This window comes from Aethalodelphis obliquidens, unplaced genomic scaffold, assembly GCF_003676395.1.
Source record: "Aethalodelphis obliquidens isolate GAN/ISIS:26980383/991018 unplaced genomic scaffold, ASM367639v1 scaffold8, whole genome shotgun sequence".
Lineage (NCBI taxonomy): Eukaryota > Metazoa > Chordata > Mammalia > Artiodactyla > Delphinidae > Aethalodelphis > Aethalodelphis obliquidens.
The window spans coordinates 4,711,378-4,734,088 of NW_020837952.1; the positions used below are offsets into that span (position 1 = coordinate 4,711,378).

Here is a 22,711-nt window from a genome sequence, read left to right on the forward strand (position 1 = left end):
TGTCCTGTGTTTTTGAAGCTGCTGGAGGAAGCTAAGCCCGAAGGGATCTAGGCAGTTAACCACCTCTGGACCTGGAGGCTGAGCTCTGACTGGGCCCCAGCCTCCGTGGCTGCTGGCCTTAGCAGCACGGTGTGGGTTGAGGTCAGGGAGGAGGCACTCAGAGAAGCATCAGCTTGATGTTGGCAGCTTGGACTGGCTCAGTCCTTTGGCAGGATTGAGCAGAGAGGGTCCTGGGACAGAGATACCACACCGGCAGCAGTGCCTCCTTTCAACCCTGCTGTGTGCACCTTGTAGGAATGAGGAGACTAACCAGGCAAAATTCCCCAGGACTGGGGGGAGACAAACCATTTCAAGACCTGTTCACCGTGTCCTGCACTCTCCACTGTGGAGATCAGGAAGCCTTCCTCTTCCAATCTGGGACCTTTGGCGGTTGGCCTGATGGTGGTGAGGCTCAGAGAAAATTCCTGACTCTGCTGGCTCAATTTTTCTTGTACTCTGGCTTCCAGTTTCTGCCTTAAATACTCTTTGATTGATGTTAAACTTTAGAATGTCAGTGCTAGAAGAAGACTGTGGGTCACCTGGACTAGCCCCTCACTGAAGAATCCTCATTCTCCCTCATCTTTCTTAGAAATAGCTGCATGTAAGATGGTGAGATCAGGATGTTACCATGTATTTCCCCAGCTTCAGTCATTCATACTCCACCTTCTTTTTCTTTTTTTAACAGTTTTATTGAAGTCTAGTTAATTTACAATGTTGTGTTAGTTTCAAGTGTACAGCAAAGTGATTCTGTTATATACATATATTCTTTTTCAGATTCGTTTCCATTATTGGTTATTAAAAGATATTGAGTATAGTTCCCTGTGCTATACAGTAGGTCCTTGTTATTTACCTATTTTATATATAGCAGTGTGTATATGTTAATCCCAAACTCCTAATTTATCCTCACCACCTCCACCCACCCACTATCCCCTTTGGTAACTGTAAGTTTGTTTTCTATGTCTGTGAGTCTATTTCTGTTTTGTAAATAAGTTCATTTGTATCATTTTTTTTTAGATTCCACATACAAGTGATATTATATGATATTTGTCTTTCTCTATTTGACTTATTCCACTTAATATGATAATTTCTAGGTCCATCCATCACACTCCACCTTCCTATTTTTACCACAATCAGGTTCCCCTTGTTCCATAATATACCATTACTTTTTTTTTTTTTTTTTTGCGGTACGTGGGCCTCTCACTGTTGTGGCCTCTCCCGCTGCCGAGCACAGGCTCCGGACGCACAGGCTCAGCGGCCATGGCTCACGGGCCCAGCCGCTCCGCGGCATGTGGGATCTTCCTGGACCAGGGCACAAACCTGTGTCCCCTGCATCGGCAGGCGGACTCTCAACCACTGCGCCACCAGGGAAGCCCTACCATTACTTTTTTTTTTTTTTTAAATACTTATTTGGCTGCGCCGGGTCTTAGTTGCGGCATGCGGGATCTTTGTTGCCGAGTGCGGGATCTTCCTTGCGGCATGCAGGATCTAGTTCCCTGACCAGGGATCATACCCAGGCCCCGTGCATTGGGAATGCGGAGTCTTAACCATTGGACCACCAGGGAAGTCCCTATACCATTACTTTTTTCTTCACCCTAACAATAACACCTGTGAAATGATAGGTTTGGTATGTAGTTCAATTTCTTTCTAAAAATTTATTAGGGACTTCCCTGGTGGCGCAATGGTTAAGAATCCACCTGCCAGTTCAGGGGACATGGGCTCGATCCCTGGTCTGGGAAGATCCCACATGCCGCAGAGCAACTAGCCACCTGCGCCACAACTACTGAGCCCGCATGCCACAACTACTGAAGCTTGGCGCCTGGAGCCCGTGCTCCGCAACAAGAGAAGCCACTGCAATGAGAAGCCCGCGCACCACAACGAAGAGTAGCCCCAGCTCGCCGCAACTAGAGAAAGCCTGCGTGCAGCAATGAAGACCTGCAGCCAAAAATAAATAAATAAAATACAATAAATGTATAAAAAAATAATAAAATAAAAATAAAAATTTATTCAAAGAACACATACAGAAATGTTCAATGCCACCACACTTTCGGAAATGCTGGAGTAGAATTGGCATCAGGGAGTCCCACCTACCTCTGCCTTGAGACCTTGGCTGGACACACTTCTCAAGTTCTAAATTTATTTCCCAATCAGTAAGAAAGAGACACTATACTATCTACAAGTATTAGTTACTAGTCTTGTGAGTGGCTGAAGGTAAGTTCTTCCTGGAAGACACCCAGGGACTTTTGTCCAGGCACCTCTGATCACCTACAGTGGTGGGGGAGGGGAGGGCAGAGAGAAGGCAGGACGCGGTAAGGGTTACCTCTAGGCTGGGCATCGGCCTCAGGGCAGCGCTGGGAAAACCTCTCTTGGTGGCAAAAGCCTGTGAAGCGCCTGCCCTCTCCACCATCTCCCTGGGCACCTCAAGAAGGTATGAACATGGTGTTCCAGGGCCTTTCCCCCGCAGGAACCACCCACTCTCCTGGGGGAACAGTGAAAACTTCCGGGAGAAAAGAGGAGTCAGGTGTCAGGCCTCTACGAACTTCAGCTGGCTTTTCGGGCTCAAGGGAGGGAGGGCAAAGCAGGAAGGAGGGGTATAGCGCTTGGGGAGAGCCAGCTGGTCCACTGCTAGCCGGAAACTGGGGGTGGAGAGGCCCCGGCCCGGCCCACACCAGTGTCCCAGCTCTAGGCTGGGCCTGAGAGGCCGGCAAACCCCACCCCACTCCTCTGGGCACCTCGTGGCCCAGGCAGGTTTGTTTATGAATTCAGCTCCCTCCACCCCCAGCCCGGCCCTCTGCCCGCCCTCAGGGTGGCCCCAGTACCGTGGGAGGGGGAAACCGGGCCAGCCCCAGCCTGCGCTCCTCCGGTCCCCTCCCCTTTCCTCCTCTAGCCTCTGCTGTGGGTGCCCCGGCAGGGCAGGTCCTTTTTATAGACCTGTTGAACCAGTCGGGGCCATTCTCCTTTCTGGGAGTGGGAAGCTGGGGGTGGTGCAGCTCTCTTCTCAGCTCTGGACTCCGGAGGGGTCTCAGGGCTTCTTCCCCAGGAGAGGAAGGAGAAAAGGAAACTGCTTCATTTTTGGTTAAAAGAGGAAGTTTTGTTTTGTTTTGTTTTGAATGCTGAACTGCCAGGCAGTACCCCAGTCACCCTGGGGGTGCAGAGGTCCGGGTGGCAGTGGCGATGGGGGTGACTGGTGAGGGTAACTTGGCAGTAAGCACAGGCTTCCTTCCAGGTCTGGTGAGCTGAGGAGCCTGAGGGGGTTGGATATTTGAGGGAGGGAAATGTTTTGATTATGTGTTTGTTTTCAGCTGGAGTCCCTAGGGGTCAGATTTAAATGTTCAGTGAAGCTCTCTGCTTGTTCACTGTGGGGTCCAGGCTCCTCTCTGAGCCTCCCTGGTGACTCCAACTTGCCTCCTCTAGCTGTCAAGAATGCAGATGGATCGTGTCTCTCAGCAGTTTCTATTCCTCTTTCCCACCATGCCTGAAACCACCTCTACTTTTATTTGCCAAAGGGTCTTAAAGGTGCAGGGACCATCAGCTGGGTTTACAGTCAGGCCTGTCTTCTTGCAGTCTTCTTCAGAAAAGAGAATATTCCAGAAGTTTGGGCCAGAGTTCAGCTCCAACAATAACTAAATTGTGTTCTTGACTATGCCTCCCAACTCTCAGACAGAAAACCCCTCCCCGGTTCCCCCAGCCTTTCTTCCTCGTCCAGGGCCTTCAAGACCACCAGAACCACTAGTTGCCGGACTGGAAGAAGGCCTTCCAAGTACCAGGCAGAGTCTAGGCAGGGATGAACCGTGATGGATCTCAGGTAAGGAAACAAAGCCGGCAAAGATGCAGAATGAGTCATTTTAAATAATAATAATAGTAAAGAATATCTGTAGCCTGTCTCGGATTTTTCATCAACATTTTCATCTGGGCTTCTCAAACAGAAAGAAACCCCTTCTTGTTAGAGTTCTTCTTAGTTACTTGCCTTTGCAGGGTCCTGAAAAGACTGAAGGGCGTGTTGTGATGATCCATTTAGCTTCTCCAAGTCACCATTGCCTTGCAAATGACCTGAGCGTGCATGATGTAAAATATCTAGGCTTGTTTTCCTGTTCAGAGAGCTAGAATGTAAAGGTTTATAAGACAGTTGAGACTTAATTTTCTTGTCAGGGACTATTTTTCTTTCCTACACTCCTTTATCCTAGAGAAGGTAGGACAGGTAAATGAAATTTTAGTCAGTGTGTTTTGTTCTTAACAGCTGTAGTTGAGAGCTTACTGAGAGGGAGGTTACAATGATGGTATAAAAGGAGAATTTTGAATCATTTGTGTATTTTAATTTGTAAAATGTTCCCGCTACCAGATTGCTAAGTGGGAAATTGCTAGAATCAAAGAGCAGCTTCAAAATCAGTTTTAGGGCTTCCCTGGTGGTGCAGTGGTTGAGAGTCCGCCTGCCAATGCAGAGGACACGGGTTCGTGCCCCGGTCCGGGAAGATCCCACATGCCGCGGAGCAGCTAAGCCCGTGCGCCACAGCTACTGAGCCTGCACTCTAGAGCCTGCGAGCCATGACTACCGAAGCCCGTGCGCCTAGACCCTGTGCTCCACAACAAGAGAAGCCACCACAATGAGAAGCCCATGCACCGCAACAAAGAGTAACCCCCGCTCGCCGCAACTAGAGAAAGACTGCACACAGCAACGAAGACCCAACGCAGCCAAAAATATATAAATTAATTAATTAAAAAAAATTAAATTTGTTCAGGTTTTCACAGATGAATTGGACAAGATGGATCATGTCCATATGCTCTCAGGAACTATCAATAAACAAGCTTATGTCGAGGACATCCCTCACTAGCCAGGATCTGAATTCTGTCTTGTCCTGGAGAAGCAAGGAGAGAGTATTGTGAAAAGGATGGTGGCTCTTGAATTTCTGAGTCTAAATCTAGGCCGTTTTTCTCACTACGTGGAATAAAATCAAACCCTAGTCCCCATTTCAGGTTTAGACTAGCTTAGAATTGCTGGAAAAAACACAAGCGTTGGAACTAAACAAAACAGTCATAATTTAACTGAAGTATCTGAGCCTCAGGTTTCTCATCTGTAGAAGAGGATGACAATTTCTTAAATTGGTTGAAAGGATTAGACAGAGCACGTGAAAAGTTCAGAGGGCTGCTCCACGTTGTTAGTTCCTCCTCCCTCCCCCCCAGCAAGTTTGGGTGTGGTCCTTTGCTAAATACACTAAACAGCTGTTGGAATCTCCAGAGCTTGGTTTACAAAGATGAGTAATACAGCTTCTTCCCTCCAGGAAGTTTCTTTCCTTCTGGAAGTTTCTTCTCTCCAATTTCTTCCCTTAGTGTTTCTTAAACTCTGATTTAGGGACTAATCACCTGAAAGAGCTATTTAAGAATGCATATTCTCATGCCCCACTCTAGAGAATCTCATTTATTAGGTCTGAGATGGGGTCTAGGAATCCACCTTTTTAAAAAAGCAGTCCAGAGGATACCAGTAAAGACTCTGATATTATATTTTGAGAAACTTTGACCTAGGGAGAGATGCTATTAATGGAAATGTGATGTTTTATAGGAGTATGATACCATTTGAGCTGTTCTGGAAGTATGGGCAGGATTTTTTTCAGGAGTTAGAAGGTAACAAAAAAAGCTTTTTAAAAACTAAATGAATTTGGGACTTCCCTGGCCATCCAGTGGTTAAGACTCCACCTTACATGCAGGGTGTGCATGTTCAATCTCTGGTCAGGGAACTAAGCTCTCACGTGCAGTGGGGTGTGGCCAAAAATTAAAGTATTTTTTTATTAAGCCCATTTTTATAAATGGTTATACAAGGCATTGCTTTATTCACTTAAGAATTTATAGAAGACTTTTTGTGGGACTATTCTGGGTTGGAATATGGCAGTACAACCTATTAGCTTTGTGATCTTGGGCAAGTTACTTCCCAGCCTCAATTTCTTCACTTATAAAATACATAATATCTCTAATACTAATATCTTCCTTATGAGAATGACATAAGGAATGCAAGACGCCTAGCTGACCTAGGCACCTAACACTATAGGCTTTCACCTTCAGGCCTTGCCCAAAACAGCAAGAGGTCTCAGTTTTGGGGGAATCCAGACTTCAAAACGTGACACTATCAAGTGCTGAATTGCAGATAATGAAGTGCCAACATATAACATACAAGTGAGAAAGAGAATGACCTTGTCATGTTATTGACAAACCACCCAGGCTGCCTCCACCAAAACTAGGATACAGGAGAGGCAGAATGGGAGACCAGAAATTCAGGTGTCTCAGGAAAGATCTCCTTTAACCTTTGTAGTTGCAAAAAGCAGGAACTCTATCTTGCTAGCTTGCTTTTTGCTTAGACTGTATTTACAATTAAAGGGGGCGGGGGGGAAGTGGCTTACAGAATCTTGACTCTGGGAAGTTCTCCAACATGCTTTAGTCTTCAAAGGGAAGCTCTTGAAAAGTTAACCCGCCTTAAGTAGCTAGCACCTCTGTCTGGGGGGAATTTAATAAAAGGGCGTTTGCTGCAGTCACAAAGACCGTTCAAATTGGTCAGCACATTATTAACTGAATGTGTGAACACCCTCCCCAGATTTCGTTGCGCTTGTATCTACAGGGCTTACACCACATTCAGATGCATCCGCTTGCCTGTCCGCCCACCCGGGGGAGAGTGAGACTTGAGAAGTACTTTTAAGAGCGGTTACATTAAGACTCAGACGAGCCCTGGTGTCAAGGCAGACCTACGTGCCGAGTAGCTCGGCCCTGACACTTGTTGAGCTGCACGGTTCCGCTAAAGCGTTGCTAGCTAATCACGGAGAAGACGTTCACTGAGGAGGGCCAAAATGGCGACGGACTCCTCCTGGCACAGCCCTGTTCCCTCCCGGCTCTAGTAACGCCCATTGGTTAAGTTGGAGGCGGTGCCAGGCTCCCCCCGCCGCCTCATTGGACTGAATGACTGAGGGAGACGCCAATTCTCCTCTGCCCACTCCAAGTTCCTGCCCTCAGAGCTCACGCGGCGTTCAATTGGCTTTTATTCACGTCAACTTGCGTCCTATCGTGTCTCTTTTCAGTGTTAATCCAATCATAACTTTCCTGGCTGCCCGCCTGATTTCTGACTGGTTTTGATCAGTTTCATCCTATCCCATTCCTGTCTACTTCTTACCTCCTCCCACCAGGACTTTGCCCAGGCACGTCCAGGGTTCTGGTTGGTTGTTGTTCTGTCAGTCCAATGAAAGCTCTTCCTATCCCTACCTCTCAGGGAGCCCGCCGGGCAGTTGACTGGCTTCTTTTCAAGCCTATCAACTCTAGTTCCCGCCCACCTTCACTTCCTGCGTCTTTCATTGGCCTTTAAAACTGAGAGAGCGCTCTTTTTGGGCGGACACCTCGCACGCAACTTTGTCTTGCACGCCTTAAGAGTGCAAGCGAGTCTTACCATTGGGCAATCTACCCGTCTTTTTTCTGCAAGTCCCTCCTTTCTCCCTCCCTCATTGGGCGGGGCAGCAGTGAAGGGGCGGGGCCTAGGCCGGGCTTGTGGCGCGCTGCTCCCTCCTCCTTACCCCCCCCCTCCCTGTCCGGTCCGGGTTCGCTTGCCTCGTCAGCGTCCGCGTTTTTCCTGGCCCCCCCCAACCCCCCCGGACAGGACCCCCTTGAGCTCGTCCCTCGGCTGCCACCATGAGCGGTAAGGATGAGTCCACTCCAAGCTTAGGGGTGGGAGGGGAGTGAGGGGGCGCGCGCGAGGGCCGACCGGGCGGTCCCCGCCGTAGGGGGGACGGGCGGGAGGCGGCGGCGGCGGCCTTGGTCCCGCCCGGGGCGGAGGGAAGGGAGGGAGAAGGGGCAGTGGCGGGGCCTCCGCGGAGGAGGGGGATGGGCCACCCGCCCCGGGGGAGGGGGCAGCGTGGCCTCGCCCGCCCCCTGCCCGCCCCGGCCACGGGGGACGGGCCTTACCCCCCACTACTCGGCCGCTCGCCTGAGGCTCCTCCTGCCGGGGGCTGGAGCCGCGGGGGCGGCCCGAGCAGTGCAGGCCCCGCCCGGGCCAACCGCCTCCCTGGTCCGCCCTCTGGTCGCCGCCGGCCCCAGGGCCCTCCCCCACCCCCCGGCCGTAGATTACCCCTCCCCCCCCGCAAATTACCCCTCCCCCCCTACCGTCCCGCCCTTTCCACGCCCCTCACCCCGAAACCGCCCTTTCACTCTAGGGCCCGCCCTGTAGCCGCCCCGAAACGCCTGATTTCTAACGCCTGGACCTGTTTAGCCCCTTACTAGTATTCACAGATGTTTCCCCACTCAAACTTTTTATCTGTTCTTTTCCCCTTTCTCTTCCTTTCCTCTTGTTACTTTTTACACTTGAATTTTTCTTTTTCCTTACCTCCTTTGACCCTACTTTTAGCTCGCTTTCCATCTACTCATGTTGTTTTGTGCCTTACCTATCCTTTTTTTCCCCAGGATACTTTTAAACTCTTTCAACATGCCCACCGACCTTCACATTTCCTATATCAAAAGCACCTTTTCAGTGTTTTATGAGTTTAATTTTGTGCAAGGGAGAGTCGAGGCCCAGTTTTGGCACCACCTAGCCTAGTTTACATCCTACTGGTCCTACAACTGTTTCTTCTCCCCCAATCCTTTTTTTTTTCTTAATACTGGCGCCTTTCACCTTCCTGTTAGTCATTTCTGTTTCATCACAGCCTCCTTTACCCTTCCTCACTTTACCCTTCTCCTTTCTCGAACTTTAAGTTATTTTCAAATTCTTTTTAGACCAAGATCACTCCATGGATGAAATGACAGCTGTGGTGAAGATTGAAAAAGGAGTTGGTGGCAATAATGGGGGCAATGGTAATGGTGGTGGTGCCTTTTCTCAGGCTCGAAGCAGCAGCACAGGCAGTAGCAGCAGCAGTGGAGGAGGAGGAGGGCAGGTAAGTGATGATCTGGACAGAGTGGGGAAGGTGTTGAGAGGATGTAAATATTCATAGATGATTGTCTGTCTTTTCATAGGAAAATTTTTAAGAAAGGGCTGAACTTTTATAGATAGGGAAGTAAGCACAGAGAGACAAGTAGCTTGGAGATCCCCCCAAATGAGAATTTCAGCAGTATAGATAGGTCAGCTTTTTGTTTGGGTTTTTTTTGTTGTTGTTGTTGTTTTGCTGTTTATATTTTGTGTACTACCCCCTGGGCTGGCAGATGGGTGTCATTAAAGTAACTCCTTTCCTCTCCTTTATTTCTGGCCAGGAATCCCAGCCATCCCCTTTGGCCCTCCTGGCAGCAACTTGCAGCAGAATTGAGTCACCCAATGAAAACAGCAACAACTCCCAGGGCCCAAGCCAGTCAGGGGGCACAGGTGAGCTTGACCTCACAGCCACACAACTTTCCCAGGGTGCCAATGGCTGGCAGATCATCTCTTCCTCCTCTGGGGCTACCCCTACCTCGAAGGAACAGAGTGGCAGCAGTACCAATGGCAACAATGGCAGTGAGTCTTCCAAGAATCGCACAGTCTCTGGTGGGCAGTATGTTGTGGCTGCCACCTCCAACCTACAGAACCAGCAAGTCCTGACAGGACTGCCTGGAGTGATGCCTAATATTCAGTATCAAGTAATCCCACAGTTCCAGACCGTTGATGGGCAACAGCTGCAGTTTGCTGCCACTGGGGCCCAAGTGCAGCAGGATGGTTCAGGTCAGATACAGATCATACCAGGTGCAAACCAACAGATCATCACAAATCGAGGAAGTGGAGGCAACATCATTGCTGCTATGCCAAACCTACTCCAGCAGGCTGTCCCCCTCCAAGGCCTGGCTAATAATGTACTCTCAGGACAGACTCAGTATGTGACCAATGTACCAGTGGCCCTGAATGGGAATATTACCTTGCTACCTGTCAACAGCGTTTCTGCAGCTACCTTGACTCCTAGCTCTCAGGCAGTCACGATCAGCAGCTCTGGGTCCCAGGAGAGTGGCTCACAGCCTGTCACCTCAGGGACTGCCATCAGTTCTGCCAGTTTGGTATCATCACAAGCCAGTTCCAGCTCCTTTTTCACCAATGCCAATAGCTACTCAACAACTACTACCACCAGCAACATGGGAATTATGAACTTTACCACCAGCGGATCAGCAGGGACCAACTCTCAAAGCCAGACACCGCAGAGGGTCAGTGGGCTGCAGGGATCTGATGCTCTGAACATCCAGCAGAACCAGACATCTGGAGGCTCACTGCAAGCAAGTCAACAAAAAGAGGGAGAGCAAAACCAGCAGACGCAGCAACAACAACAAATTCTCATCCAGCCTCAACTAGTTCAAGGGGGACAGGCCCTCCAGGCCCTCCAAGCAGCCCCACTGTCAGGGCAGACCTTTACAACTCAAGCTATCTCCCAGGAAACCCTCCAGAACCTTCAGCTTCAGGCTGTTCCAAACTCTGGCCCTATCATCATCCGGACACCAACAGTGGGGCCCAATGGACAGGTCAGTTGGCAGACTCTTCAGCTGCAGAACCTCCAAGTTCAGAACCCACAGGCCCAGACAATCACCTTGGCCCCAATGCAGGGTGTTTCCTTGGGGCAGACCAGCAGCAGCAGTACCACCCTTACACCTATTGCCTCAGCTGCTTCCATCCCTGCTGGCACAGTCACTGTGAATGCTGCTCAACTCTCCTCCATGCCTGGCCTCCAGACCATTAACCTCAGTGCATTGGGTGCTTCAGGAATCCAGGTGCACCAGCTTCCAAGCCTGCCCTTGGCTATAGCAAATGCCTCAGGTAAGGCTTGAAATCTTTTGTATTTATCTCCAGAGCTACTTAGCATCCCAGCTGAAACTATTGAGTCTAAAGAAGGGAGTAGAATCTTTTGAGGGTAACACTTTCTTGAGGGCAAGTCAGTTAGAGAAATAGCAATGATTCTAAGTCATTTGGAACTGACTTAATGGAACCTTTTTTTCTTTTCCTCAGTTAATCTGATGAGAAAGGAGCCCTTCTGGGCAATGTCCCTGGGGTCTCTGTACTTTCAGTGCCTTTGGTGCTACAGAACAAGGGTCGGCAAACTTTTTCTGTAAAGGGCCAGACAGTAAATATTTTAGGCCTTGTGGGCCACGTGTGGTTTCAGTTACATGTACTTTTTTGTTTGGTTTTTGCAACACTTTAAAAATATAAAACCATTCTTACCAGTGAGGGCTTTATTTGGCCTGAGGGCTCACCCCTGCGGGGATAGGAATTGGTTATAAACTTAACCTATTTGTAGGGCAGTTATTAAATCATCAGATACTTCTTATGAACTGTAAGCAAGGGAAAAGTGATGGATTCCAAAGGACTTTTCAACAAAATAAGTTCCCTGGTTAATCTTTAGTTAACCAGAAGAGCGTACCCTCTGAGCAAGCAAGGTTTAATTTTTTCAACTCCTACTTACCTTGAAAGTACTTATGTGTATTTTTAATAAGCTTCTTAGGTGATTCTTTTTTTGTTTAATTAATTTATTTTTTGTCTCTTAGGCTTCCTAGGTGATTCTCATACTTCCTATATTAGAGAGCCACTTCCTAGTCTGCTTTGAAAGTAGTGTGTGGTTGAGAAGGGAGGGGCGAGAAAGGGAGTGGGGACCAGAATGGAGTTGGGGAGGTGGAGCTGAGAGGAGTTGGGAATAAGGAGAACTTTGAAGGGGAAAGAGTCGTCAGGGAAGAGGTATATATTGGAATGTATGTTGAATCAGTTGATGCTACTATTCAGTCATTTATTTTGAACTATGTTCACTAGTATTGGTTAATTTGAAATTTAAAACATTTATTTTAAAAGGTGAAAGTTAGTTTATTTAGAATTTATCATTTTAAATTCCATGGTGATGGAGCTAATCTTTAATAAAGCACATTAGGATACATACACATTTTTATATTCTGGCATGATATATACAAGTTATGATGGGAAATAGTTTAATACCACCAAACTTCTACTTCTGTTGGAATATGTGTGGGTTTATTAACTGTTTACTTTTATTATAGAGTTCTCATTCCGTTTAGACTGGTTCTTATGTAAGAGAGGATAACAAATAGGCAACCATATTTCCTGCCTCTTGCAGTTTAGGAAAATCTGTGCTGGGGAGGTCTGCTCAAGTTCCCTGCTTTCTCACAGTCTTGTAGTGTGTTTAAAATTAGTACATTTTGAGCCTTAACAGACAGTAATTTTCTTAGTGAATTGGAGATCTTGGAATAGAAAGTTAGAGCTGGAAGGGACCTGAGAAAATCGTCTCATACAACTGCCTTATTTTCTAGATGAGTACTTTGAGATACTGGGAAGCACTTAAGTGATGAGACTACTTGCTGTTAGTTCTAGTCTGGGGCATTCATTACCTGTTAGTTTTAACTTGGGACATGAGAAATCCTTTAGACTGTTTAAAATGTTTCGGAAAAGATATTTTTGTTTCTTTGAAATTTAAGGCTCTAGAGCTGGCAAGTTTTTTATAGGCTAAAAATTATGGGAGTAGAAATGGGAAAAGTTTAATAAAAACTGAACCCAACAGCCTGGAAAATTAGACACTTTCTGGGTAATCTACATTTGTGTGTTTGTTTTCTCTTTGGTCTTAGGTTGTTGTATCCAGCAGTTTTGCTCTTCAAAGGAAAGCAAAACTGAGATTGTTCTAGTTAGTAATAATTTGGATCCTTTCAATTTTTAAACGGTTTATAACTTCAGCTCTAAGGAACAGTTCTGAGACACTTTCATTGCTAAGTCATGCTCTGGGGAAGTCTGCCATTTACTATGTCATAAGATAGGGTTACCGACCTAGCTGTTACTGATGGTCTCTGAGCTCTAGAAAATGCATGCCTTTTTGTAAGGTAGCAGCAGTTTGACATTCACTAAGGAGAGAATGAGGCTCTGAAAGGCCATTTTGTGAGAGTTGAGATTGCTTTATTAATAGTGGTTTCTGAAGATACATGTTTCTTTCTGGTTAGTCATACTTGTGCAACATTTTTTTCCCCTTCAATTAATTGATCTGACTTCAGCCTTAATGAAAGATAATAAAGTCATTTCCTGGAAGCTTAGTGCTCCTTAGCTGTTGTGCGGCTGCTACAAAGTGTCTCATATATAGTTATTTCTGATATATGGTTTTTCTGGTATATAGTTATTTTATTAGAAAAACTCAACCTCTTGGCAGTATGATGTAGTGGAAAGAGCTTTGGATATGAAATCATGTTGTAAGCTACAAGATACAGAGAGGTAGGTAGATAGCACTCTGCAAAGTGAGACATTATTATTACATGGTTGTGGAAGACTGCAGGTTAGTATGTTTACTTTTCTTTTCTTTTTTTTTCTTTTTTTTTTTTTTTTGGCCACACTGCACAGCTTGTTGGGATCCTAGTTACCCAACCAGGGATCTAAGGAACCCATCCCCCTTACCCCCCCCCCCCCAGCAGTGGAGGCAAGGAGTCCCAACCACTGGACTGCCAGGGAATTCCCACATTTATTAGTTTTTAAAGGTAACGTTTAAAAATCTTCTAAGTTCTCATTTTGACTTTCACTATGTTTGTTTGCTTGAATATACAGGCAAAGGCACAAACTTAGAACCAAATAAGCCCGCCGTCTCTGTATTCCTGTTTTTCACAGCTCTGCCCCTGGTGGGTGGTAGTGAAGAAGAGACCACCCAGTAAACTGAGTTTAGTTTCCAGACAGTGAAATGATCTATAGGCTCTTAGTTTTTGTTGTTTTTTAAGTTAGCAGCTTTTTTTTTTAATCAACACCCTTTCCCCTTTATCAGCACCCTTTTCCCTTTCATTTTCTAGTCATATGCTCAAAGATCTTGGTTTTTTGTTTTTTTTGTTTTTTTTTAAGCTTAAAGCTTCAGATTTTTTCTCAGCCACTGCTAAATCCAGAAAACTCTTCCCCCAGGTTGAGGAGGGGCCTGGTTTTGAAAGACTTAGTGGGAGTTCTGCCTAATAAAGAGTGCAGGGGTGGGCTTTGGCAAGAGAATAGAGCACATTTCCTTGATGGCTATAATACACTCAAGAAGCAAACTTCAGGCACTAAAAATAAAAATTTCACATCTGCTCAGTTTTATCGGGGTCAGGAAAATGTCTCCTCTTAGAAGTTAAGTTGAATGCGATACCAGAGTTGGTTTGCCAAGTGTCGCTAAACTTGGGGTCAGATTGCTGAGACCTAATTTGTTAAGAGAGTTGTATTTTAGACTAGTTCATTTGAACATTAGTGATAAGTAGGTTTAGAGGATTTAAATGTGTTCAAAATTAACATTCTAGTGCAAAAGGTCATACAAGAGAATTTTCTATTTTAAAATAATAATACTCTTATCAAATATAAATGTTTCTGCGTCATTTGTTGTATCTAATATTATATTTGATTCTTAGTGTGATTTTTTAAGTGCTTTTTAAACGAGTTCAGTTTAAGTAGAAAAGGTCTCCTTTAAAACGTAGGTGCCTTGATTGATTTGAAAAGACTGAGAAGGCAGTCTTGAGACCTTTTCAATTGCTCCTATTTATTCATTCCAGTGGCTTTCTGTCAATGACGTCATTGTTAAATCCTGTTGCATTGTGTAATGTGGCCATTTTAGTTCTTAATTAAATAACAAGCACAAGGGTGCCTAGTGTTTCAGAAAAATTTAGTATCTGTTCTCATATCTCCCTTTCCCTTTAATTGTTCTACTTTGTAAAGTAGCATATAAATGTTGGCACTAAAAATTTAGTTCTGCTCATTCCTTGCTTCTGATTGTTTTGTTTTCCCTCCTTGAAAATGTTTTAAATGTAAGATGAACATCTGTAGAAAAGCTTTATTACATAACGCTTTGTAATTTACTGGTTGGGTGTCTGTAAACATTAATAGATAATAATTAGTTGAAAATTTTCAATTTGCTGTTTAATTGAAAAACAGGGCATATTTTTCATATTTCATACAGAAGGGATATCACAATAGTACTATACCTTTCTGTAACATTTAGCATTATTATACAGGCCCTGGTGTTCTGAAGCATTATTTAAAAGGTATATGCCACACTATGACTACATTGTTAATACTATTCTAGGTTTTAAGAATTGGGCCCCTTAAAAGACGCTGAAAAAGTTTCTGAAGAAAGTTTTTTTCTTCAGAGTTGGTTGCAAATCTGGGCTGTAATTTGAATTTATACTTTTCCTTCCAGTGTTTTTTAATTTTAATTATTTATTTATTTAAAAAATATTCTTTTATTTATTTGGCTGCTCCCAGTCTTAGTTGCGGCACGGATCTCTGTTGTGGTGTGCAGGATCTTTAGTTGCAGCATGTATGCGGGATCTAGTTCCCTGACCAGGGATCGAACTTGGGCCTCCTGCACTGGGAGCATGGAGTCTTAACCACTGGACCACCGGGGAAGTCCCTCACTCCAGTGTGTGTGAAACTCTGAGTGGCTTATGGAAACTGCATAGTATAACTCGTTTGATAAGCTGGGCATGCCTGTCTAATTTACTATGAATCCTTCTCACCCTATATCTGTGTGTAAAATAAATAATAATTTAATGATTTCAAAGAAGCGGTTAAAATATAAAATACCCAGGTCAAGACAAAGACTTGCCCATTACAAGATGAGAGAACTCAGTTAAAAATCTACATCTCTGAAAAAAAAAAAAAATCTACATCTCTGAAGGAATTCCCTGGTGGTCCAGTGGTTAGGACTCGGCTCTTTTCACTGCTATGGGCCTGGGTTCAGTCTCTGGTCAGGGAACTGAGATCCTGCAAGCCGGCACGGTGAGGCCAAAACAAAAGAAAAACAAAACAAAAAATCTGCATCTCTGAAAAAAAAATTTGAAACGTTTTCACAGGAAATCAAATATTTGCTGCAAATAATCTAAGTAAGGTTAAATGCTATTGAGATGGATCATTTCAGATTATTCCATATGTTCTTCATTAACTTGACCCTGTTTGGATTGCTTAGAAGGGGGGTGAGGATCCTCTCCAATTCCCTCCTTTTTTTAAAAAAAAAATTTATTTGGTTGTGCTGGGTCTTAGTTGCAGCAGGCGGGTTCCTTAGCTGCAGTTCGTGGGCTCCTTAGTTACGGCATGCATGTGGAATCTAGTTCCCCGACCAGGGATCGAGCCCGGGCCCCCTGCATTGGGAGCATGGAGTCTTAGCCACTGTGCCACCAAGGAAGTGCCTCCAATACCCTCCTTTTGGAAACCTAAGGTGTAGAAAGATTCAGTGACTTGCCAAAGGTCACTGACAAAATTTACAGAGTGATAGAGGTCTTCTGACTTCAGATCAGTATCCTTTCCATTACACTACTACTCTCTCTTTTTTTTAAATAAATTTATTTGTTTATTTTTGGCTGCGTTGGGTCTTTGTTGCCGCATGCGGGCTTTCTGTAGTTTCGGTGACGGGGGCTACTCTTCATTGTGGTGCACGTGCTTCTCATTGCAGTGGCTTCTCTTGTTGCAGAGCATGGGCTCTAGGCGCACGGGCTTCAGTAGTTGTGGCTCGTGGGCTGTAGAGCGCAGGCTTAGTAGTTGTGGTACACAGGCTTAGTTGCTCCGTGGCATGTGGGATCTTCCCAGACCAGGGCTCAAACCCGTGTCCCCTGCAATGGCAGGCGGATTCTTAACCACTGCGCCACCAGGGAAGTCTGAATTTTAGCAAAATTTATTGAGCATTTATTGTGTGTCAGATGTGTTAGGCTCTTGGAATTCATTGAAACAGGTATGTTCCCGGGCCTTCTTGGAGCTCCAGTTGCTGTTGCGTTATAGTTACCTACACTTAGTGCAACGAGAAGCCCGCGCACCGCAATGAAGAGTAGCCCCTGCTCATCGCAACTAGAGAAAAGCCCATGCACAGCAACAAAGACCCAACGCAGCCAAAAATAAAATAAATTTATTTTAAAAAATAAATAAAAATGCTGTCATGTCCTTTAATACTTGTTTTTACTTTTATTTATAATTTTGGCTCAAGTTTGTAAAAGAAGATGCATGGAAAGAGGAAAGAGATTTGTATATATATATTGTGATGTACTTAATGATACTTTTGCTTGGTTGCTGTTAAATCCCTAGCATTTATGTAGTTTTAGGAAAAATTGATTAAAACGAAAGAATATGAAAAGTAATATAGATATTTTTAAATAATTATTTTTAATTGTGGTAAAAACCACATAACATAAAATATACCATCTTAACCATTTTTAAGTGTACATACAGTTCAGTGATATCAAGTATATTCACATTGTTATGCAACAGATCTCCAAAACTTTTTCATCTTACAAAACTGAAACACTACCTATACCTATTAAAATCCTATTTCCCCCTCTTCCCAGCCCCTTGCAGCCATACAAAGTAGGTTCTACTTTGTATTTCTATGAATTTGACTACCTTAGATATCTCATGTAAGTGGAATCATAGGGTATTTGTCTTTTTGCAACAAGCTTATTTCATCTAGCATAATGTCTTGTGAGCTCATCCGTATTGTAGCATGTGACAGGATTTCCTTCCTTTTTAATGCTGAATAATATTCCATTGTATGTATATACTACATTTTCTTTATCCATTCATCTGTGATGGCCATTTGGCTTTCTTCCACCTCTTGGCAATTGTGAATAGTGTGGCTGTGACTTGGGTGTGCAAATATCTCTTTAAGATCCTGCTTTCAGTTCTTTTGGATATATACCCAGAAGTAGGATTGCTGGATCATGTGGTAATTCTATTTTTTTTAATTTTTAATTTTTTCATTTATTTATTTATTTCTGGCCGTGCCGTGCGGCTTGCGGGGATCTCAGTTCTGCGACCAGTGATTGAACCTGGGCCCTGGCAGTGAAAGCGCCAAGTCCTAACCAGTGGAACGTCAGGGAACTCCCAAGTAATTCTGTTTTTAATTTTCTGTTTTTAATTTTAATTTTTAATTTTTAATTTTTGTAGCTTTGCTTTTAGCTTCTATAAACAAAGATTTTCAAAAACTACATTTCCATACTATGTTTTCAGTTAGAACTACATTTTAAGCTTTTTTGTCTGATTATAAGATTATTTCCAGATAAGATTATTTACAGGTTTCCTATAAGATTATTTCCAGATTTTGTAATCTAATGGAGCAAGATCATTAATACACTATAGCTGATATCCAGCTGCTTTTACATTATTTAAATACGGATATTTGTAATGTAAGATGCTTAAAATGGAGCTCAAGGATTGAGATTTGAGACAGGAATTATTACCGTTTAAGATTGCACATGAAAAATTGTCATGATAGGGAATTCCCTGGCGGTCCAGTGGTTAGGACTCCAAGCTTTCACTGCAGGGGGCGTGGGTTTGATTCCTGGTCAGGGAACTAATATCCCACAAGCTATGCGGCACGGCAAAAAAAAAAAAGGGAAAAAAATTGTCATGATATACAATGTTTTTTTTAAAATTTTAATTTTATTATTTTTATTTTATTTTAATAAATTTATTTTATTTATTTATTTTTGGCTGCATTGGGTCTTTGTTGCTGCGCGTGGGCTTTCTCTAGTTGTGGCGAGCAGGGGCTACTCTTCATTGCAGTGCGCAAGCTTCTCATTGCAGTGGCTTCTCTTGTTGCCGAGCACAGGCTCTCGGTGCGCGGGCTTAGTAGTTGCGGCTCGCGGGCTCTAGAGCACAGGCTCAATAGTTGTGGTGCATGGTTTAGTTGTTCCATGGCATGTGGAATCTTCCCAGACCAGGAATCGAACCCATGTCCCCTGCATTGGCAGGTGGATTCTTAACCACTGTGCCACCAGGGAAGTCCTGATTTTATTATTTTTTTAATACAGCAGGTACAATGTTGTTTTTTTTTTTTTTTTTAAGGGAAATTGGGGCCGGATTGTGAAGGGTCGTTTATTATGCATTTCTTTTTTATATTTATTTTATTTATTTATTATTTTTGGCTGTGTTGGGTCTTTGCTGCTACACGCGAGCTTTCTCTAGTTGCCTGAGCGGGGGCTACTCTTTGCGATGCGCAGGCTTCTCACTGCGGTGGCTTCTCTTGTTGCAGAGCACGGGCTTTAGGCATGTGATCTTCAGTAGTTGTGGTACGCAGGCTCTAGAGCGCAGGCTCGGTAGTTGTAGTGCATTGGCTTAGTTGCTCCGCGGCATGTGGGATCTTCCTGGACCAGGGCTTGAACCTGTGTCCCCTGCATTGGCAGGTGGATTCTCAACCACTGCGCCACCAGGGAAGTCCCCACATTGTATTATTTTTAACTGAAATGTGAAATTCAGATGCATCCAGACTTAAATTACTGATGGTTCTTTGATTTATTCCTGAAAACATTCTGATGAATAATTGACTTAAGTCTTAAAATTTTATTGCAATAACCAGAATGGAGACGTTATAAAGTATTATCATATTACATTATCTAGATGGGTTTTACCATAAAAATTTAAGAAATAGGCATTTAAACTTTAAGAAATAGGCACATGTAATAAGGGTTACATGAAATAGGCACTTTCATTTCCCGTACTTCTTTCCTAGCGTTGAAAATTTTTACTCCATGGACTGTTTGGTTTTAATCATAGCTTTGCTTGCAAAGGAGTTTGATGCTGTTTAAAAGTGGTACCACCCAAGAAATTGGTCCCTTTCCAAAAAGCTAAGCATCAAACTTAAACAAACCTTTCATTTTTTTAGCTCCATAAAGCGTCAGTATTATAGATAGTATTGTCCAGAATGATTCTCTTAATGAGAATGTTACTGAAGGACTACTAATGTTGCATCATCTGAAGACCCCCTCATAAAAGCAAGGTATCCCAGGACCACAGTAGAGCAGATGGTTTGGAGATACCTGGCATTGTGCTCAGCATGCTCTACAATATTGTACCTAGAGGAAACAAAAATATAAAGGCTATGTTTGGAAAACATGAGCTTCTGTTCAGAAGTCAAGTTCTAAGGCTTTTCTAGTTCTGGTTCAAAACCACCATCAGGCCCATGCAGCTGCCTTCTGAAACCTGAAATGGAGGCTGAAAATGAAAGCTACTGCTGCACATGAATGGTTCTGTTTATAAATGAGTCACATTGTGTCATGTCTCCTGTTTTCTTATACCACCTCCACACCACCCCCATTTCTATTCCCAACCTCCCGTGAGATGTTGGTACTATGAACAAACACAGGCACTCGCTAAAGAGTACTGTTTTTTCTTTTTTTTCCTGTTTGCTATGCTGCTGTTAGGAGGGAAAATGAAATGACTCTTTGAAAGTACAATATAAAAATCCACAAAATTGTTGGGAGATTGGGAACAGTTGTTGGGAAAAGTTTTTCTACTTGGTTAGTACTCTTCTGGATGGGAAGTTATAGATGACTGACTGTAAGTGGGATCTTAAAGCCAAAATACTGTGGTTTGTTTTTTGTTTTAAATACTGTTTTTGCAGATGAACAAGTCTCACATCCTGTGTAGTATAAGATTGAACAGTTTAGCTGGACGAAATAACTCCAGCTCTGAAACTAGAAGTAATTGAAAATTCTTTGTGAAAGAAAAAGAAAGTTTGCCCTGAATGAGATATTCAGTGTAGACAGGGGAGTGATACACTAGGATCCAAATCATAACTTTGCTTCTTACTGGCTATGTGACTTAGGGGAAGTTCTTCATCCGCTATGAGCTGAGGTTTCTTTATCTGTAAAAGAGAGTTAGTATTAATATTTACCCCCATGGGATTATTAAGCTTAAATGAGGTAGAGAACATGTGAGAGCACATAATAGGTGCTCAACACATATTAGTGCCCACCTCTCAATAAAAGTTCTGTCTTCCATCCATTTAAAAGTAGGATTTTAATCACTTAGTTGAAGGCAGCTCTTTCAAGTTGTTGTGTCTAGACCTTCACGTTCTTTCTCACCCATTATGTTTCTTGTCCATTGGTGTAGTCATTGAACTACCACAACTGCCAAAGGAAGTAAATTCCAACCAGTATGCTTTGTTCTTTCATAAACCATTCTAGTAAAAACAGTAGTTGACAGTAGAGGTTTTTAAGATTACCCGTGGATTTTCTGTTTCTTCATCTCTCGTTGGCCTGGTTGTGAACTTGATAGACAGTTTGCTAGAAAAACATTCTCCTTGATGAACACTTTGTTGACACTTCATATAATGATAATTAGGTTTCTCAATTTCTGTTTCAATGAATCATTTTTCTGTCCCTATTTTCTTAAGAGTTGTTTGGTTTTCTGTACATTAAAACAATTTTATTTTTTCCTTTTACCTTTCTAGAACTTGGTTTTACTCAATCACTGTTTTACTTCCTTTTGTAATCTCAGCTAATTCCTGTCTCACCTATCTCACCCCCACCCCCCGAGAAAAAACTCAACACTTCAAAAATGATTGTGAAATAATTTAAGACATCTAGGCAGGTGTAAAGGATAATACAGTGGATATTCTTTTACCCATATCCCAGGTCACAAAATGGTACATTATAAATATTATTAAAGCTCACAAGATTTGTCTGCCCTTCTAAAATTTTTTAAAATTGCTGCTGAACTGTATGTTTTATCAAGTAATGGTTGTGTGTGTAAACTCACTTGTTTTAATCTTCTATCGCAAAAGGAAAGTAAAAAATTGAGAAACTGGTTAGGTCTGAACCGACTCAATTTAGTGATTTTGGAATTTCTTTTTTTTTTTTTTTTTTGCGGTATGCGGGCCTCTCACTGTCGCGGCCTCTCCCGTTGCGGAGCACAGGCCCCGGACCCGCAGGCTCAGCGGCCATGGCTCATGGGCCCAGCCACTCCGCGACATGTGAGATCTTCCCGAACCGGGGCACGAACCCGTGTCCCCCGCATCTGCAGGCGGACGCTCAACCACTGCGCCACCAGGGAAGCCCATGATTTTGGAATTTCTTGACTTCTGTTCATCTAAGAACAAGGATGATTATAGCTGCTCAGTTCTTTCTGGTGATGTAAATTCACAGATGTACAAATACATACAAACAAATATCTAAGACATTTGTTAGCTGCTCTTTGTACAGTTTTAGGTATGTCAGTGTTTTAGATCTTAAATGCCTGAAGGGCAGGAACCACCTCTGTTTTTCTTTATACAGAGCATGTTTGGTACCATAAACATATAGGTGCAGAATACATGATCTAAAGGGAGAATACTGGTTACGCACACTGCTATGTAAATTACAGTTTCATTGTGGGAAATGGGGAAATTCAAAGCATTCACTTTATAAATATCTATAGAGCTAAAATTAGAAAACTTACCTTTGAGGATAGGAAAAAATTTTTTTATTTTTTTGGCCATGCTGCGTGGCTTATGAGGTCTCAGTTCCCGAGGGATTGAACCCAGGCCAAGGCAGTGAAAGCCCAGAATCCTAACCACTAGGCCACCAGGTAACTCCCTAAATATATTTTTAAGTAGCCTGTTTAAGTGATATTGGTAAAAACATTAAACAATGCAAATAATACTGAAAGTAAAATAAATATTATTCAAATAATAATGAAAGTAAAGTAAAAATTTATTGAACATTAACTATCCAAAGAAAATCACTGTTGAAATTTTGGTGATCATCCTTCCAGATATCTTTTTGTACCTTTGTGTACAATTAATTTACAAAGAAGTCTGCATATTGTTTTATGAAGTAGAATCATACTGTTCACAATTCTCCATAATCTTATATTTACTGAATAGAATATCATAAACATATTTTCCATAAATAATAATAAATATACATCTACATCATCATTTTAAATGATTGTATGGGAATTCCTTAGTATGTTTGTACTAGGATATGCTTAACCCTACTGATATACTTTTTTTCTAAAATTTCACTGTCATAAGTAATGCTC

At 43.3% G+C, this 22,711-nt stretch overlaps 1 protein-coding gene across 2 annotated transcripts in view; it reads left to right on the forward strand.

Annotated features, from left to right (window-relative positions):
* The first annotated feature begins 2,973 nt into the window (after positions 1 to 2,973).
* SP1 (Sp1 transcription factor) overlaps positions 2,974 to 22,711 on the forward strand; it is a 49,355-nt gene continuing 29,617 nt past the window's right edge. Inside the window, exons 1-3 of one of the 2 annotated variants that reach the window (XM_027106438.1) lie at positions 2,974 to 3,841; positions 8,770 to 8,927; positions 9,241 to 10,756. In XM_027106438.1, the coding sequence (XP_026962239.1) occupies positions 8,784 to 8,927; positions 9,241 to 10,756 (1,660 nt within the window). In that variant the 5' untranslated portion in view covers positions 2,974 to 3,841; positions 8,770 to 8,783. Of the gene's footprint in view, positions 3,842 to 7,613; positions 7,700 to 8,769; positions 8,928 to 9,240; positions 10,757 to 22,711 lie in introns of those variants that run through there. The other variant, XM_027106437.1, reaches the window with a different exon arrangement.